The 20,080-nt window shown below is 44.3% G+C and overlaps 1 protein-coding gene across 2 annotated transcripts in view; it reads right to left on the reverse strand.

Annotated features, from left to right (window-relative positions):
- ddr2a (discoidin domain receptor tyrosine kinase 2a) overlaps window positions 1–20,080 on the reverse strand; it is a 173,691-nt gene that overhangs the window by 13,352 nt on the left and 140,259 nt on the right. For both annotated transcript variants that reach the window (XM_078561603.1, XM_078561604.1), the window contains 4 exons: window positions 18,023–18,230; window positions 4,832–5,055; window positions 2,429–2,556; window positions 83–280 (listed from right to left, as the gene is read on the reverse strand). In XM_078561603.1, coding sequence (XP_078417729.1) covers window positions 83–280; window positions 2,429–2,556; window positions 4,832–5,055; window positions 18,023–18,230 — 758 coding nt within the window. The remainder of the gene's footprint in view (window positions 1–82; window positions 281–2,428; window positions 2,557–4,831; window positions 5,056–18,022; window positions 18,231–20,080) is intronic.

Genomic DNA, 20,080 nt, shown 5'->3' on the forward strand with positions numbered 1-20,080 from the left:
ATATATGAGCAACACCGTAATGCAACCAAATTTCACGCCAAGCACCGAAGTGACATTGAACAACTGCATATAGAAGCCTCACCTTACAATGGGTGCATTGCTTGCCATTGGCTCTGCACTTTCTGGTTCATGGCGAGTTAAGAACTGATTAAGGTCCCCATTTTCCATGTATTCTGTGATCATACAAAGGGGGTCATCCCTGATGCAGACTGCCAACAACCGGATAATGTTGGGATCTTTCAGCCGTGACATGATCTTGATTTCTTTCAGGAAGTCATTTCTGCAGAACGTTAAATATGATTGAGTTTAATTAAAACATGGTTTACGCTGTATAGTGAAGGAAGATTAAGACAGAGACGCACAGAAATATTTAAGGGCCTCCGGTTAATTCGTGACCTCTGAGCCATGCGGACTAGGAAGGTTTCTGGTTCAATCCCTGGTCTATGTTGAGTTAGTTGACCTTGGTCAGGGCAGTGGAAGAGGTGGTTAATTTTGCTGCAGTGTCTAAAGGGTTGGAGGAAGGAAGACACAACAATTCCTGCAATGCGCACATGCGATACCAGCTGGTGATAGGAGTACCCTTGGCTGTGATGCCTCTACTGTTGTGCAACACCCCATCAGCTCAGTGTCCAGGCTGTCAGCAGTATAATGGTCACTCAAGGGAGGTACTAAGCTCTGGAATTCTCTCCTTAAACCTTTCCCCCTCTTTATCCTCTTTTCTCCTTTAAGACGCTTCTTAAAACTCCCCTCTCAGTCTGAACTTTTGGTCACAAGTTGTAGTATCTTCTTATGTGGTTCAGCATCAAACGTTGTTGAATAATACTATTGCGAATTGCCTTGGGACATTATTGCACCGATGAATGCCTGCTCGTGGGACCAATTAGGGAATCACTGGGAGCCACCATCAATTTTGATGCCTGGACAATAACCTTGTGGAGAACTGGATCACTCAACCTTTCTAGAACCAACCTGATTATTATATTGGATTCTACAATGTGTGAGTGATCTGCTCCAGCAGGTTACCAGAGGTCAAAAATTACTCCCAAGGCCTTCAATGCAGGAACTGGAGAAAATTGGACGTGGACAAAAAAAAACCTCAAAGTTATTTAAAATATTGAAACTGAAAAATCACAGTTAACAACCCAGAGAAAAATGATTAAAATCAGATTTCATCATAAAATATGTGTATCACGTAAGTTCATTCTTAAAGACCACTAGGTAAAGACTAAGAAAACATCCTTGTTAATTTGAATCTTTGAGGGGAAAGTACAAATTATTCCATTTTTACTTTGAAAATTGGTCAAACAAGCTCACTATTTTGAAATGTTTTTAGATACTGGTAATCTTCCTTCCTTATCTCCGTTACCTCCTAGTCTTTGCACCCCAACCCCCTGCCAACTCCCACCCATTGCCCAACTCTTCTTTCTCAGGCTCTGCTTCATGTCCAGGCTCCTCCTTTCTCCCCCATCACTGGTGACCTTGTTTACAGCCATCCAGGTGCCACGATCCGAATTCTCTCCCTAACACCCCCCTCCCTCACTCCATCACACTCTCCTCTTTTTAGACTCTTCTTAAAACCCATCACTTCCACAAAGCTTTTGGTCTCTCCTCATAATTTTTCCCCACTTTCCCTCATGTCTTTGTGAAGTGCCTGAGGAGTTTTCTCTACATTAACAGTGCAAATAAATTGTGACAAAGTTAACGAGAAGGTATACCCCATTTTTTTTAGCTGTACTCAAGACTCAAGATAGGGGGGGGGAGGGGTGGCGGTTGTTGATAAGGCTGATATCGCTTGCCCATCCCTTTTTGCTGGTTTTGATACAAGTAGTTGCTGGGGCATTTCAGAGGGCAGTTAAAGGTGGGACTGGAGTCAGATACGTGCCAGATCAGATAAAGGGCATTAGTGAACCTGCTGAACTTTTATGGCAATCTAACAGCTTTATGGTCAATTACCCTGATACCAGCTTTTTATTAAAACAAAACAAGTCCAATTTTCAAACAGCCAAGGAATTAGTATTTACACTCTTCAGGATTATTAGGCCAGGCCTTTGGATTATTATTCCAGTACCACTGTACAAGGTAAAGCCAAACATTGACAACTGGCAAGTCTGAATCTGACTATCACTAGGTAATGATAGATAATCAAATTAGGTATTTACAGGTTCAAAAATATTTATTTTGTTGTCTGTGACTTCACACTGGCATGCTGTTGCAAGGCACTGGGTGATATGGAGGCTTTGTGAAATGATCTGTTTAAAATAGTTTTTCCTCATTCTTAGAAAACACCCTTTCACTTGTAACCCAAGCAAAATATTTGCCAATTGAACCAAATGGACAATCTCCTTTTAGGTTTGGTGGTGGTGGTGGTGAAGTCCTGGCAGGGTCCTTGGAAAAGATTTTGGAGTGAGGGAACACAAGGAGTGCTCACCTAGCATTTTTGTTGGCATCTGATCGTAGCATTTTCACTGCAACCAACACTGGCTGATTGACACAAATGTCAAATGGGAACTCCTTGTCCATGAATTCTTGCATCCCTTCTGCTTCACAAAGATGAACCTGAGGAGATCAGAATTTGAAGCTTATAAATTTACACAAAGAGAATTGTTAGATTTTGGCATTGAGGGTTTGGTTATCGCTGTAGCATGCAAACTGCTGCCAACCAACAAAGTTTAAAAATGAAGGTGTCACACATTGGAAATTTATACCACACAGTGTCCTTGTTGATATCTATGGTACTTTCATCATTTTAATCAAAGTAACTAGATTTCCTTCTGCTGGGAGTAGCACAGTGTAGCAATTACACTGCAAAGTCCCTCATGTATTTACTCCTCCTATCTTTTTATTTTAGGTTTTGCTTATATCCTCAGTTATTAGAGAAGAAATCTTTTATTCATGGGTTTGAGTGATCTATCACTTCAGAGATGTGGGACAGGATTTTGCCTTTTGGGTTGGGACCCAAATTGGGGCCACAAACCACAGTGCGCTGAAAAATAGGTGGGGGGTGGGGTGGGAGCACCCAGAAACAACGTTGGTGTGGAGCCAACATGCTCCATGCCAATCCGCCCCGCAGTCATAAAGCGCAGCGGGGCGGACTGGGACAATAATGAGGGCCGAATGGGGTGTCCTCCCCTCACTGGGACATAAGTCGCGCCTCCTGGCACTGCTGGCCAATCCGACTGGCCATCAGTCCCAGCAGCACCAGGGAGGCGTCGGTGGCCGCTGGCGGGACTGCAGAAGGAAAAGAAGATCAAAGCCTATGGATCCCCAGAGCAGGTAAGTCCAGGGTCTTGGGGTAGGGGCTGGGTTTAAGGGAGGGAGTGGGTTGACCTAAGGAGGGCTGCCCCACAATCGGCAAAGGGCAGCCCCCTTCTTTCCCACCTTTAAACATTTAAGTTAAAAAATCAGGCTTCCCGCTCCCATCCTGCTGCTTGCGCCAAAAGTTTTATGGCTACCTGCCACTTACGGGGGCATGAATTTTCACACTGCTAGTCTCTGTACTTGCACCCATATAGGAGGAAAATCCTGCCCATTGTCAGTTAATATAGATGCCAGGTTAGGGAAATGATGGCGATAATTGCAATAAAATAGAGCTTTATTTCATGAGGGAATGAGAAAAGGGATCTGAAGACTGAGGACCATATTTTAGTGCTTCCTTTATGAAGAAGCTATATTATTCTTCATGAATTGCTGCTCTTATCTTCAGGTACGCAGAATAAAATGGAGCCCCAAACTTAGGCTAATTGCTTTTCATACAATTAAGTGAGTGGATAAAACTGTGGCAAATGGAGTATAAAGTGAGCAAAGGTGAGGCCATCCACTTTGTGGCTGAGAAAAGATAAAGCAGGCTATCCTTAAATGGGAAGAAACTAAGAACTGTAGAGGAGCGAAGAGACTTGGGAGTCCAAGTACACAAGTCATTAAAATATACAAAACAATCTCAAGTTGAATGGAATGTTGGCATTCAGGTACAGATCAACCATGATCCAATTGAGTGGCGGAGCAGGCTCGAGGGGCTGAATGGCCTATCATTTCTGTTTCCATCACCCTCATAGGTAGCGAGTTCCAGGTCATTACCACGCATTGTGTTAAAAAGTTCTTCCTCACATTCCCCCTGTATCTCTTACCCAAAACCTTCAATCTGTGTCCTCTACTCCTTGTGTCAGCAGCTAATAGGGACAGCTTTTCTTCAGCATAATTTTTCAATCCTTTATAATTCAGACCCCTTAAGAGAAAGGCCAAAATTCCATTACACTTTTTGACTACTTTTTATATATTTTAATGACTTATGTATTTAGGCTCCCAAATCACTTTGTTCCTCTACAGCTCCGAGTTTCCCAGTTTGGTTACCAGCGGTGGCAGGATGAGGCCCTCAAGTGGGCATTCGCTTCCCACTTAAGGACTTCAATCGACAGTCCCATGAGCCTTCCCGCCCTGGACCTCAGGGCAGTGTTCCCCACCTGCCACCCTCACGCCCAATTAATTGTCCCCCTGCCACAAAAGTCACCTCAATAATTTCAAAATTAGAGTGAGGCCATTCAGAAACAAAATCAGGAATCACTTTTTTACATAATGGATAGTGGAAAGCTGGAACTCTCTTCCTCAAAAAGGTAGAGATGCTGAGTCAACTGAAACTTTAAGACTGTGATAGTGAGATTATTGTTAGGCTCGTATAGGATATGAAGTATAGGCAGGGAAATGGAGTCAAGGTACTGATCAACTGTGATCTAATTGACAGGCAGAGCAGACTCAAGGATCTGAATATTCTGTTCCAGTTCTTGATGTTCTTGCATTCCAGTTTAATGGTTAATTACAGCCAAAGTATTGTACTAACCTCCCCAAATTGTCCCTCTCCAAGCTTTTCTTTAAGTGTCAGCAGCTTGCGTGGGAATTCTTCCACAGCCACGTCTTTACCAGACAGCAAATCCATGGTCACAGCAGGGACAGAATAAGTGTTACTTCCAGTGACACCCTGCAGGTTCACAATATCGGCCTCTGCATAGTGTGGCACATTATCCTGCGGTGCTCCAAGAGGCTTTGCGTAGTCACTGCTACACCCTAAGTAAAAAAGAACAACATTTTACTCAATTCCCCTGCAATACAAATTTCCCTTCAGGAGGCCGTGGTGTAGTGGTATTGTCACTGGGCTAGTAATCCAGCGATCCAGGATAATGCTCTGGGGGACCTGGGTTCAAATCCCACCACAGCAGATGGTGGAATTTGAATTCAATAAAAATCTGGAATTAAAAGTGATGACCATGAAACCACTGTTGATTGTTGTAAAAACCCATCTGGTTCACTAATGCCTTTTAGGTTGATCCTTGCATGGCCTGGCCAGACTCACAGCAATGTGCTTGACTCTTAAATGCCCTCTGAACAATAAATGCTGGCCTAGGCAGTGATGCCCACATCCCATGATACGAATATAAAAACAAAAAATCATCATGCTTAAAATGGGAGAATAAAAAGGCTTCTCAGAGAAACAGATCACTGTGTACGAGTGCAAGCAAGTCATTTCCTGCTTGCTTGGAAATGTATATTGTAATTACATAAATCCTCCTGAATCTCTCCAACCACCGCTGCAACCTTCTACCCCACCATAACAGTTATGAAACAGCTCTTATAAAAGTCACATCCTATATGACTCAGGTAAACTTTCCCTCCCCATCCTTCTCAACCTGTCTGCTGCCTTTGACATGGTTGACCTCTCCAAGTCGTCCAGCTGGGTGAGACTCCTCTCACCTTGTTCCATGCTTATCTATCTAAACATATCCAGAGAATCACTTGCAATGGCTTCTCTTCCTGCTTCTGCACCGTTACCTTTGGTGTTCCCCCAGGGATTTATCCTTGGCCCACTCTTATTTCCAATCTACAGACTGCCCCTCAGCAGTGGCATCTGAAAGCACAGTGTTAGTTTTCAAATGTACACTGACAACACCTGGCTCTACTGCACTACCTCTCTTAACTTCTCCGCTGTTGCCTAGGTCCCAAGCGGACCCTCCCTAATAGCACTGTGGATGTACCTACACTGCTGTGGTTCAAGAAGGCAGCTCACCACCAGCTTCTCAAGGGTAATAAGGGATGGGCAATAAATGCTGGCCCAGCCAGCGAAACCCACATCCATGAATGAATAAAATTTTTTTTTTTAAATACTGATAATCTGACATCCAGTACTGGATGATCAGAAATTTCCTTCAACTAAATATTAGGAAGACTGAAGTCCTTGCCTTCAAGTTCCCACTCCAAACTTCATTCCCTAACTACTGGCTCTGTCCCTCTCACCGGCAACAGTCAAAGGTTAAACCAATCAACTCACAACCTTGGTGTCATGTTTGATGCTGAAGTGAGCTTCCAAACACAAGTTCATGCCACCACTAAGACCATTCATTTCCAACTGCGTAACATCAGCCGACTTTGTCCCAGTCTCAGCTCATCTGCGCTGAAAACCTTATGACTTTGCTATCTCTAGACTTTATTATCCCAATGCACTTTTGACTGTTCACAGAATCTCAGAATTTTAATGGCAAGAAGGAAGTTATTTGGCCCATTGTGTCTGCACCGGCTCTCCAAACGAGCATGATGACCTAGTGCCAGTGCCCTGCCTTTTCCCCATACCCCTGCACATTGTTTCCATTCAGATAATCATCTAAAACCCTCTTGAATGCCTCGATTGAATCTGCCTCCACCACACTTCCAGGCAGAGCACTCCAGACCTGAACCACTCATTGTATGAAAAAAAATTCCTAGTGTCACATTTGCTTCTTTTGCAAATCACTTTAAATCTGTGCTGTCTCATTCTTGATCCTTTTACGAGCAGGAACAACTTTTCTCCATCAACTCTGTCCAGCCCCCTCATGATTTTGAACATCTTTATCAAATCTCCTCTTAGTCTTCTTCTCTCCAAGAAGAACAGTCCCAACCTCTCCAATCTATCTTCGTAAATGAAGTTTCTCATCTCTGGAACCATTCTTGTAAACCTCTTCTGCACTCTCTACAATGTGTCCACATCCTTTCTATAATGTAGCACCCAGAACTGTACAAATACTCCAGCTGAGGTCTAACGAATGTCTTATATAAATGCAGCATAACCTCACCGTTCTTGCACTCTATGCCACTATTAATAACCAGGATAATATATGGTTTATTAACTGCTCTCTCCACCTGTCCTGCCACCTTCAATGATCTATGCACATATACATCCAGGTCTTTTTGCTCCTGAACCCCCTTCAAAATTTCACCCCTTATTTTATATTGTCTGTCCATGTTCTTCCTACCAAAATGCATCACCTCCCACTTCTCCACATCGAACTTCATCTGCCACCTATTTGCCCACTCCACCGACTTGTCTATGTCTTTTTGAAGTTCTACACTGTTCTCCTCACAGTTTACAACACTCACAAGCTTCGTATCATCTGCAAACTTTGAAATTGTCCCCTGCACACCAAGATCTAGATCATTAATATATATCAGGAAAAGCAAGGGTCCCAATACCGACCCCTGGGGAACTCCACTGCCAGCCCAAAAAATATCAATTGACCATTACTTTCTGCTTCCTATTTTTCAGCCAATTTTATATCCACATCGATACTGTCCCTTTTATTCTGTGAGCAATAACATTTCTCACAAGTCTGTTGTGTGGCACTGTATCAAATGCATTTTGAAAATCCATGTACACCACATCAACAGCATTACCCTCATCAACCTTTCTGCTACCTCTTCAAAGAACTCCAGTAAGTTAGTTAAACACAATTTTGCCTGGCTCTTCCTTGTCAACCCATTTTTCCATGTGACTACTAATTTTATCCCAAATAATTGTTTCTAGAATCTTGTCCACCACTGAAGTTAAACTGACTGGTCTGTAACTGATAGGCTTTTCCTCACAAACTTTTTTGAACAAGGGCGTAATGTTTGCAATTCTCCAGTCCTCTGGCACCTCCCCTGAATCTAGGGAAGACTGAAAAATTATGGCCAGTGTCCTTGCAATTTCTACTCTCACTTCCTTCAATATCCTTGGATGCATCTCATCCAGTCTCGGGGACTTGTCAACTTTAAGTACCGACAGTCTATTCAACACTTCCTCCTTATCAATTTTGAACCCTTCTAGTGACAGGGTTTCCTCATTTGTCACTGTGGCCTGAGTAGCACCTGCCTCCTTAGAAAAGACAGAGGCAAAGTATTCACACCTCAGCCATGGCTCCTTCGTTCATGTGTAAATTCCCTTTTAGTCCCTAATCAGCCCTACTCCTCCTTTTACCACCCTGTTACTATTTGTGTGTCAATAGAAGACTTTGGGATTCCCCTTTATGTTGCTTGCAAGTCTTTTCTCATAATCCCTCTTCGCTTCTGTAATATGCTTTTTCACCTCCCCTCTGAGCCTTCTGTATTCCTCTTGGTTCTCAGTTGTATTTTCTACCTGACACCTGTCTAAAGCACACTTTTTCTTCTTTATCTTAATTTCTATCCCCTTTTTCATCCAGGGAGCTCTGGATTTGTTTGCCCTACCTTTCCCTTTCAATGGAATATACTTTGACTGTGCCCGACCAATTCTTTTTTGAAGGTAGCCCATTGTTCAGCTACAGTTTTTCCCAACAATCATTTGTTCCAGTCCATCTGGCCCAGCTCTGTCCTTTCCCCATCAAAGTCGGCTCTCATCCAGTTAATTTTTCTTATCTGGAATGCCCGTCGTCCTTTTCTACCATCATCCCAAAACATACAATACAATGACACTGTCTCCTAAATGTTCCCCCACTGACACTTGATCTACTTGGCTCACCTCATTTCCAAGAACCAGGTCCAACACTGCATCTTTTCTTTTTGGATTGGACACATACTACTGTAGAAAATTTTCCTGAACACAATCTAGGCACTTTTGCCCCTCTCCGCCCTCTACAATACCACTGTCCCAGTCTACATTCAGGTAATTGAAGTCTTCCATTATAGCTACTCTATAATGCTTGTATCTCTCTGCAATTTCTTCTATGTCCTTCTCATGAGTTCCTCAGGGTAGTGTCCTCGGCCCAACCATCTTCAGCTGCTTCATCAATGACCTTCCTTCCATCATAAGGTCAGAAGTGGGGATGTTCACTGATGATTGCACAATGTTCAGCACCATTCGTGACTCCTCAGACACTGAAGCAGTCCATGTCAAAATGCTGCAAGACCTGGACAATATCCAGGCTTGTGCTGACAAAAGGCAAGTAACATTTGTGCCACACAAGTGCCAGGCATTGACCATTTCCAACAAGAGAGAATCTGACCATCGCCCCTTGGCGTTCAATGGCATTACCATCACTGAATCCCCCATTTTTAACATCCCAGGGGTTACCATTGACCAGAAACTGAACTGGACTAGCCATTTAAATACTGTGGCTACAAGAGCAGGTCAGAGGCTGGGAATTCTGCAATGAGTAACTCACCTCCTGACTCCCCAAAGCCTATTCACCATCCACAAAGCACAAGTCAGGAATATGATGGGATACTCCCCACTTGCCTGGATGAGTGCAGCTCCCACAACACTCAAGAAGCTTGAGAACATCCAGGACAAAGCAACCACTTGATGGGCATCCCTTCCACAAACATTCAATCCCTCCACCACTGATGCACAGTAGCAGCAGTGTGTACCATCTACAAGATGCACTGCAGGAATTCACCAAGGTTCCTTCGACAGCACCTTCCAAACCCACAACGACTGCCATCTAGAAGGACAAGGGCAGCAGGTAGATGGGAACACCACCACCTGGAAATTTCCCTCCAAGTCACTCACCATCCTGACTAGGAAATATATCGCTGTTCCTTCGCTGTCGCTGGGTCAAAATCCTGAAACTCCCTTACTAACAGCACTGTGGGTGTATCTACAGCACATGGTCTGCAGTAGTTCCAGAGGGCAGCTCACCACTGCTTTCTCAAGGGCAACTAGGGATGGGCAATAAATGCTGGCCCAGCCAGCGAAGTCCGCATCCCGTGAATGAATTAAAAAAAGTTGGCGGTCTATAGACTACACTGAACAATGTAACTGCACTCTTTTTGTTCCTTAGCTGTAAACAATTTGATTCTGTCCCTGAACTTTCTGGGACACCCTCTTTCTCCAGCACTGCAATGCTCTCCTTACCCAATACTGCCACCCCTCCTCCTTTCCTTCCTTTCCTATCTTTTCTGAACTCCTTCTACCCAGGAATATTTAAGAGTCTGGGAAGAGTGTTCTGCAGTCACCACCGTGGTGAAGCAGCCTGGGAAGAGTGTGCTGCAGTCAGCATCGCGGTTTAGCAGTCTGGGAAGAGTGTCCTGCAGTCAGCACCATGGTGAAGCAGCCTGGGAAGAGTGTGCTGCAGTCAGCATCGCGGTGAAGCAGTCTGGGAAGAGTGTCCTGCAGTTAGTTCTTGTTGAAAATAACAAGTGTGACATCACAAGACAGTGTGAGAGAGCGGCGGAGAGATCAGAACCAGCGCGAGTGTGGGGAAGCTTAAAAAAAAGTGACATCAGCACAAAGATGAGAGCTGATTGGTGAGTAGTGGGTAAGTGTTTTTCTCCAGTATTTCTCCAGTTTAAAATAGATTAAGCTAAGGAAAGGTAAGGGTTCTAGTTTTTATTTAAAATACATAAATAATTTAATGTTTGTTTACTGTATTTAAGTTAAAGTAACGTTTTTTTTAACTAGAGGCATGGCAGGACAGCTCAGTCCCGTGTTATGTGACTGACCACGTGTGCAGGAAGTGCTACCACTGCAGCTACTTGAGCTCTGAGTTTTGGAGCTTGAGCGGCAGCTGGAGGCCTGAGGTGCATCTGCGAGGCTGAGAGCTTGGTGCATAGGACGTTTTTAGAGGTGGTCACCCCACAATTTATGGAAGTGCAGACAGAGAGGGAATAGGTGACCATCAGTCAGAAGAAAGGTGTCAGGCAGGTAGTCAGGAAATCCCAAGGGTGCATCTCACCCGAGAACCGTTTTTCTGTGTTGGAAAATGGTGAGAATGAGAATGGGGAGTGCAGCCATGCTCATGGCACTGTGAGTGGCTCAGCTGCACAAGGGGGAGGAAAAAGAGGGGAAGAGCAATAGTGGTAGGAAACTCAATAGTAAGGGGAACAAACAGGTGTTTCTGCGGCCATAGACGTGACTCCAGGATGGTATGTTGCCTCCCTGGTGCCAGGGTCAAGGACGTCACTGAACGGCTGCAGGGCATTCTAAAGGGGGAGGGCAAACACATAGAGATCGTGGTACATATTGGTACCAATGACATCGGTAGAAAGAGGGATGAGGTCCTGCAAGCAGAATTTAGGGAGCTAGGAAACAGATTAAAAAACAGGACTTCAAAGGTAGTAATCCCTGGATTACTTCGGTGCCACGCACTAGTGAGTATAGAAATAGGGGGTTAGTCCAGATGAAAGCGTGGCTGGAGAAATGGTGGAAGAGGGAGGGCTTTAGATTTCTGGGACTTTGGGACCATTTCTGGAAGCAGTGGGACCTGCACAAGGCAGACGGGTTACACCTGAACCGGAATGGGACCAACATCCTTGCGGGGAGGTTTATTTGTACTGTTGGGGAGCTACTTGGTTTGGGAGTTGGGATCCTGAGAGGAGGTTCATCAGGGGGAGATACACAGCCAAAATTAGAAGAGCGATCAAGTGAGTCTGGAAGGCTTAGAAATTATAGGCCAGTTAAGGCACAAGGGAGTTTGGCAAGGTTGGATGGTATTTATTTTAATGCAAGGAATCTGACGAATAAGGCAGATGAGTTGATGGCACAAATTAACACATGGAAGTATGATGTCATTGCTGTCACAGAGACATGGTTGAGAGAAGGGCAGGATTGGCAGCTCAATATTCCAGGACATAGGGCCTTCAGGCGAGACAGGGAAGGGGGCAAAAAAGAAAGGGGTATCATAATATTGATCAAGGAATCAATTACAGCAGTAAGGAGGGATTACATCTTAGAAGGATCCTCAAATGAAGCCATATGGGTAGAACTAAAAACAAAAAAGGAGCAATCACATTGCTGGGAGTGTACTATAGGCTCCTAAACAGTCAGAGAGAAATAGAAGAGCAGATATGTAGGCAAATTTCAGAGAAGTGTAAAAATAATAGGGTAGTAATAGTGGGGAATTTCAACCTCCCTAACATTAACTGGGTTAGTCATAGTGTGATAGGTTTAGAGGGAGCGGAATTCTTAAAATGTATCCAGCAAAGCTTTTTAAGCCAGTATGTAGAAGGTCCTACAAGATAGGGGGTGGCCCTGGACTTAATTTTAGGGAATGAAGCCGGGCAAGTGGTAGAGGTGTCAGTGGGGGAGCATTTTGCAGATAGTGATTATAACTCCGTTAGATCCAAGGTTGTTATGGAAAAGGACAAAGATGGACCAGAAATCAGAGTTCTAAATGGGGGGAAGACTGATTCTAATAAGATCAGATATGATTTGGCCAGACTGGACTGGGAGCAGCTATTTTTAGAATGTGCGTCAGAGCAATGGGACTCATTCAAGAAGGAAATAGGGAGAGTACAGGGCTAACATATTGCAGTAAAGATGAAGGGTGGGACCAACAAATCCAGCGAATCCTGGATGTCGAGGGATATACAGGATTGGATAAAGAGAAAAAGGGAGGTTTATGGCAGATACCGAGGGCTCAAAACAGTGGAAGCCCTAGCGGAGTATAGAATGTGTAGGGGGGGAACTTAAAAAGGAAATTAGGAGAGCAAAAAGGGGCATGAAAAAATTGGCAGGTAAAATAAAGGAAAATCCAAAGTTATTTTACAAGTACAGTAAGAGGATAACTAGGGGAAGAGTAGGGCCCATTAAGGACCATAGTGATAATTTATGTGTGGAGCCAGAAGACGTAGGTAGGGTTCTGAATGAATAATTTGTGTCGGTGTTCACAAGTGAGAGGGATGATGTGGGTATGGAAATCAGGCAGAAGGACTGTGATATAATTGAAGAAATTAGCATAGAAAGGGAAGAGGTTCTAAGTGGTCTGGCAGGCTTAAAAATAGATAAATATCCAGGCCCGGATGAAATGTCTCCCAGGCTGTTGAGTGAGGCAAGAGAGGAGATAGCAGGGGCACTGGCAATAATTTTCAATACCTCTCTGGCCACAGGAGAGGTGCCAGAGGACTGGAGGACAGCCAATGTAGTACCGTTATTCAAGAAGGGAGGAAGGGGTAAACCAGGGAACTACAGGCCAGTCATTGGTGGGGAAACTATTGGAAGCAATTCTGAGGGACAGAATTAATCTACACTTGGAGGAGCAGGGATTAATCAAGGATAGTCAAAATGGTTTTGTTAAGGGAAGGTCTTGTCTGACCAATTTGATTGAATTTTTCGAAGAAGTGACCAGGTGTGTAGATGAGGGCAATGCATTTGACGTAGTCTACTTGGAATTCAGCAAGGATTTTAATAAGGTCCCTCATGGGAGACTGATAACGAAGGTAAGAGCCCATGGGATCCAAGACAATTTGGCAAAATGGATCCAGAATTGGCTGAGTGGCAGGGAAGCAGAGGGTGATGGTTGAGGGGTGTTTATGTGACTGGATGCCTGTGTCCAGTAGGGTTCCACAGGGATTGATGTTGGATCCCTTGCTGTTTGTGGTATATATAAACGATTTAGACTTGAATGTAGGAGGGTTTATCAGTAAGTTCACGGGTGACATGAAAATTGGTGGGGTGGTAAATATTGAGGAGGATAGCCTTAGATTACAAGAGGATATAGACGGGCTGGTCAGATGGGCTGATCAGTGGGAAATGGAATTTAATCCGGATAAGTGTGAAGTGATGCAGTTGGGCAGGACAAACAAGGCACGGGAATACACGATGAATGGTAGGACCCTGGAAAGTACCGAGGATCAGAGGGACCTTGGTGTGCATGTCCACCGGTCCCTTAAGGTAGTGGGTCTGGTAGATAAGGTGGTTAAGAAGGCATATGGGATACTTGCCTTTGTTAGCCGAGGGATAGAATATAAGAGCAGGGAGGTTATGCTGGAACTGTATAAAATGCTGGTTAGGCCACAGCCAGAGTATTGCGTGCAGTTCTGGAATCCGCATTATAGGAAGGATGTGATTGCACTAGAGAGAGTGCAGAGGAGATTTACCAGGATGTTGCCTGGGCTGGAGAGTTTTAGTTATGAGGAGAGATTGGATAGACTGGGGTTATTTTCCCTGGAGCAGAGGAGATTGAGGGGGAACATGATTGACGTGTATAAAATTATGAGGGGCATAGATAGGGTAGACAGGAAGGAACTTTCCCCCTTGGTGGAGGGATCAATAACCAGGGGGGCATAGATTTAAAGTAAGGGGCAGGAGGCTTAGAGGGGATGTGAGGAAGAATTTTTTCATCCAGATGGTGGTGGGAATCTGGAACTCACTGCGTGAAAGGGTGGTAGAGGCAGAAACCCTCATAACATTTAAGAAGTATTTGGATGTGCACTTGTGATGCCACAGCATACAAGGCTATGGGCCTAGTGCTGGAAAATGGGCTTAGAATAGTTAGGTACTTGTTTGACCGGCGCAGACTCGATGGGCCGAAGGACCTTTTTCTGTGCTGTAGACATCTATGACTCTATGACCCAGTTCTGCCCTTCCTTGAGCCAGGTCTCTGTTATTGCCAGAACATCATATTTACACATGGCAATCTGTGCTTGTAACTCCCCAGCCTTATTTACCATGCTCCGTGCATTCACATACATGCACAATAACTCTGAATTAGATTTTGTTACTTTCTCCCTCACTCCGACTTCACCTATTAACTTACTATTCTCTATTTTAGTGCTATCTGTTCCTCCCAGTATTTTGTGCACCCTGGTACTCCTCTCTAATATCCTCTTTTGGTTCCCACACCCCTGCCAAGTTAGTTTAACGTCCTCCCAAAATCACTAGCAAAACGCCCCGCAAAGAACTCAGTCCCAGCTCTGTTCAGGGGCAACCGTTTGGCTTGTACAGGTGTCATCTTCCCCAAAGCCAGTCCCAGTGTCCCAGGAATCGAAAGCCCTCCCTCCTGCACCATCTTTCCAGCCATGCATTCATCTGTCTTTTCCTCCTATTTCTGTACTCACTGGCATGTGGCACTGGGAGTAATCTGGAGATTACTACATTTGAGGTCCTGCTTGCTAATTTTCTACCTAACTCCCTAAATTCTGATTGCAGGACCGCATCCCCCTTCCTACCTATGTCATTGGTACCAATGTGGACCACAACCTCTGGCTGTTCACCCTCCCCCAGAAGAATATCCTGCAGCCGCTCTGTGACATCCTTGACCCTAGCACCAGGGAGGCAACCCTGGAGTCACGTTTACGGCCACAGAAACACCTGTCTGTTCCCCTAACCAATGAATTCCCGATCACTATAGCTCTTCACTTCTTCCTCCCCTCCTGTACAGCCAAGCCGTTCATGGTGCCATAAACTTGGCTCTGACTGCACTCCAAAACAGAAAACCGATTTGTGAGCAGGACCCCAGGGGACTCCTGCACTACCTGCCTACTTCTCTTGGATTGCCTGGTGGTCACCCATTCCCTCTCTGTCTCCAGGCCTTAAGCTGCGGTGTGACCACCTCTCGGAATGTGCTTTCCACGTAGCTCTCAGCCTTGCGGATGTGCCACAGTGACTCCAGCCGCCGCTTGAGCTCTGAAACCCAGAGCTCAAGTTTCTGCAGTTGGCAGCACTTCCTGTACATGTGGTCATCTAGGACACCGGTAGCATCCATGACTTCACACATATTACAGGACACGCATTCCACTCGCCTGAGCTGATATCTTAACTCTACTTCCCTTACGTTAACTTTATTCTACTTTGGATTATTTATATTAGTTTATTATATTGGCCTTAAATTCCCCTTATTCCTGGTGCTTCTTGGTTAAATTGAAGTATAGCTACTTGTTTAAAAATATTACACTTTTCTAATTTACTCACCAGGTCCTATTTACCAAGGCCATTACACTCTTCTTTCTGATGAAAGGTAGAAAAGGAAAAGAACACCTCCTCCCCCCCTCATCGAACTCCCTCAGTCACTTCTGCTCTCGAATTTTCGCCGCTTCTCGTGCTGTTTTTATAGCTCCTCTGCTCTCCTCTAGGTGCTGCTGACTGTCTGGCTCGGGGGTCCTCCTCTTGCACTCTCCACTCGGTGCTTCTGACTGCCTGGCTCAGGGTCCTCAATGTGGTCTACCACATCATACCCTCCATAAACTTCAGGTCATCCAAAACTCCACTGCCCGTGTCTTAACTCGCACCAAGTCATGTTCACCTATCAACCCTGTGCTCATTGACGTACACTGGTTCTCAGCCAAGCAATTCTTGATTTATCCCTCCATGGCCTTGCCTCTGCCTATCTCTGTAATCTCCAGTCCCATGACCTTCTAAGATATCTGTGCTCCTCTAATTCTGGCCTCTTGAGTAAACCCAATTTTACTCGCTCCACCATTAGTGGCCACACCTTCAGTTGCCTAGGCCCCAAGCTCTGGAATTTCCTCCCTCCACCTCTTCACCTTTCTACCTTGCTTTCCTCCTTTAAAACACTCCCGACCTAATATCTCCTTTTGTGGCTCGGAGTCATACTTTGTTTTATTAAGCGCCTTAAACTTTTAATTATGTTAAAAATGCTATGTAACTATAACATGTTGGTGCTGAGATAAACCAATGTGTTATTGGGTGTGTAGCATCACCATGATGAAAATGTCACATGACTCTTCTCCAAAATAATAAAAAGCTTGTAAAACCTTTCTTTGTGAAGCTAGTATCTCTTCTAAATAAATTGATGTGCTACTAAAATCAAGCAGCCGGCTTGATTGGCACCCCATCCACAAACATTCACTCCCTTCACCACCGATGAACAGTGACAGCAGTGTATACCATCTACAAGATGCACTCAGGGATTCACCAAAGCTCCTTAGACAGCATCCTCCAAACCCATGACCATTATATCTAGAAGGACAAGGGCAGCAGACACATGGGAACATCACCACCTGGAAGTTCCTGTCCAAGCCACACACCATCCTGACTTGGAACTATATTGCCGTTCCTTCACTGTTGCTGGGTTAAAATCCTGAAACTCCCTCCCTTACAGCACTGTGGGTATACCTACAGTGGTTCAGGAAGGCAGCTCACTACCACCTTTTCAAGGACAATTAGAGATGGGCAATAAATCCTGGCCCAGCCAGTGACATCCACATCCCATGAATGAATAATAAAAAATAATCTGCAAACTAAATAAAGTTTGTCCATTGAGAAAACTCCTTCATTGGTTGAGAGTTGGAGAATTTTTCTCTGAAGTTTTCTTTTATTTGTTTACAGGACGTGGGAATTTCTGGATTATCCCTAATTTCCCTTGAGAAGGTGGTAGTGGCAGCTGAGTGGAGAGCAGCTAAGAACCAACCACATTGCTGTGAGTCTGGAGTCACATGTAGGCCAGACCAGGCAAGGATGGCAGATTTCCTTCCCTAAAGGACATTAGTGAACCAGATGGGTTTTATGACGACCCAGTAGTACCACTCGTATCAGCTTTCTATTCCAGAGTTATTTCATTAACTGAATTTAAATAGTTCATTTTCCACGATGGGATTTTAACTCACATCTTTGGATTGCTAGTAAAGTAACATAACCACTATGCTATGATACCCGCAACTATTTAACTCCCCTGTCTCCTTCCAGGCCCACCGCGTAGTCCCAACATTTTCTTCTATTGCAGATCACTAGCGCTTTTGTTATTTCAGTGGTGAAGATGTTTACGTCCTGTTCAGATCACAAATAATTGGGAGAAATATTGACAGAAATAAAAGGTGAGGAGCTGGGTTAGTGCACTCAAGGCATGAGAACGGGAGCTTTGTTTTAGTGAGTTCCAGATCTCAGGCATGCTACCATGGGGATCCGCCAAGTGGAGATCCGAAACTTCCTCGCTGACTGGGAGGAAAATAAAGAGCAACTCTCACAAACGGAATCAAACACCAAGAATTCTTCTTCGAGCAAACACTGCTGGAACCAAATCTAAATGTCAAACAATTTTGCTAAACCTATTATATGAATGAATTCAGCAGCTTATGTGGCTTTCAATATCCTCACCTGGCTCATCCCAACTCAGGGAAAATTCTGGAAGCTTGCGGAGCAGCTTTGATGGCTCCTGGTAATCGGGGCCGAGCGGGAATATCCGGTCATATGTGGAATTGGATTCCTGTTCACTGGGTGGCGAGGACTTGTTGTTTATCATGATGGTCTCACTCTGCAGTGAGAGGCTCACTGTGAGCTCATCATCCAGCATTCGGCGTGAAGCCTAAAAGAGAAGCCATCAGTCAATGAATTCAGTGCAAATATCGTCAGATTCTGCGTCCTTATCTTAATGAGTAAGCCATATATTCAATCGATTGGTGTGGAAGCTATTACTGATACATGTGTTGCCTTGAGTTTAGATGATAAAAGGTTTTTTTTGAGGTGCTTGATTGATTATAGAAATTGACGGGGTAGATAAAACCTAAACTATTTCCTCTGATGGGGAAATCCAGAACAAGGGAGCATAGCCTAAATATGAGAGCTGGATTGCTCAGGGGCACTTCTTCACACAAGGAGTAGTGGAAATTTAGGATTATCTCCCTGCAAATGTTTTTAAGGAAAGCCCAATTGAAAATTTCAAGACTGAAATTGATAGATTTTTGTTAGGCAAGAGTATTGAAGGACTATGGAACCAACAACAATAGCAATTTGTATTTATATAGTGCATTTCACAAAATAAAACGTCCCAAGTCACTTCACTGAGGTATTATAAGAAAATATGCCACCGAGCCACATGTGGAGATATTAGGTCAGAAGACAAAAAGCTTGCTCAAAGGGATAGGTTTTAAGGAGCATCAAAGGAGGAAAGCAAGGTAATGAGGCAGTGGAGTGTAGGAAGGGCATTCCAGAGCTTGGGGCCTAGGCAAATGAAGGCATGTCCACTATTAATGGAGCGATTGAAATTGGGAATGCTCAAGAGGCCAGAATTGGGGGAGCACAGATATCTCAGAGGGTTGTGGGACTGGAGAAGATTACAGGGCAAGGGATGGGTAAGGCCATGGATGAATATGAATTTTAAAATTGAGGAACCAATGTAGGTTAGCGAGCGCAGGAGTGATCGGTGACTTGATTGAAACATATAAGATCCTGAATGGTCTTGACAAGGTGAATGCGGAAATGATGTTTCCTCTTGTGGTTGCATCCAGAACTAGGGGGCACTATTTTAAAATTAGGGGTCACCTTTTAGGACAGGGATAAGGAGAAATTTTTTCTCTCAGAGGGTTGTGCAACTTTGGAATTCTGCCTCAGAAGGTGGTGGAGGCAGGGTCATTGAATATTTTTAAGGCAGAGGTAGATAGATTCTTGTTAGGCAAGGGAATCAAAGGTTATTACAGGTAGATGGGAATGTGGAATTAGAAATACAAACAGATCAGCCAGGATCTTATTGAATGGCGGAGCAGGCTCAAGGGGCCTACTTCTATACCTATTTTGTGTGTTCATAGGAAAATAGCATTTGGTGCAAGTTAGGACAAGGAGCAGAGTTTTGGATGACCTGAAGTTTATCGAGGGTAGATTGTGGGATGCGGGCCAGGAGTATGTTGGAATAGTCAGGTCTGAAGGTAACAAAGGCCTGAATGAGGGTTTCATCAGTAGAAATGCTGAGGCAGAGTAGGAGACAAGGGATGTCTCGGAGGTGGAAATAGGCAGAATTAGTGACAATGCAGATATGTAGTTGAAAATTCATCTTGGGGTCAAATATAACACTGAGATTGTGGATGGTCTGGTTAAGCATCATTAAACCAGGGAGAGGGATGGAATCAGTGATTAGGGAGCAGAGTTTGCAGCAGGGATTGGAAATAATGGCTTGAGTCTTCCCAATATTTAATTGGAAGAAATTTCTGCTCACCCAGTACTGGATGTGCTAATCAGTCTGATAATTTAGCAACAAGATCAAGGGAGGTGATTATGAGTTGGAGTTGGGTACTGTCAGCATATGTGTGAAAATTAATGCTGTATCTTTGGATGATGTTGCTGAAGGCAGCATGTAGATGAGAAATCGGAGGGACCAAGTATAGATCCTTGGGAAACACCAGAGGCAACTGTGTCAGAATGGGAAGAGAAGACGCTGATGGT

This window comes from Cetorhinus maximus, chromosome 17 (genome assembly GCF_964194155.1).
Source record: "Cetorhinus maximus chromosome 17, sCetMax3.hap1.1, whole genome shotgun sequence".
NCBI classification, from domain to species: domain Eukaryota; kingdom Metazoa; phylum Chordata; class Chondrichthyes; order Lamniformes; family Cetorhinidae; genus Cetorhinus; species Cetorhinus maximus.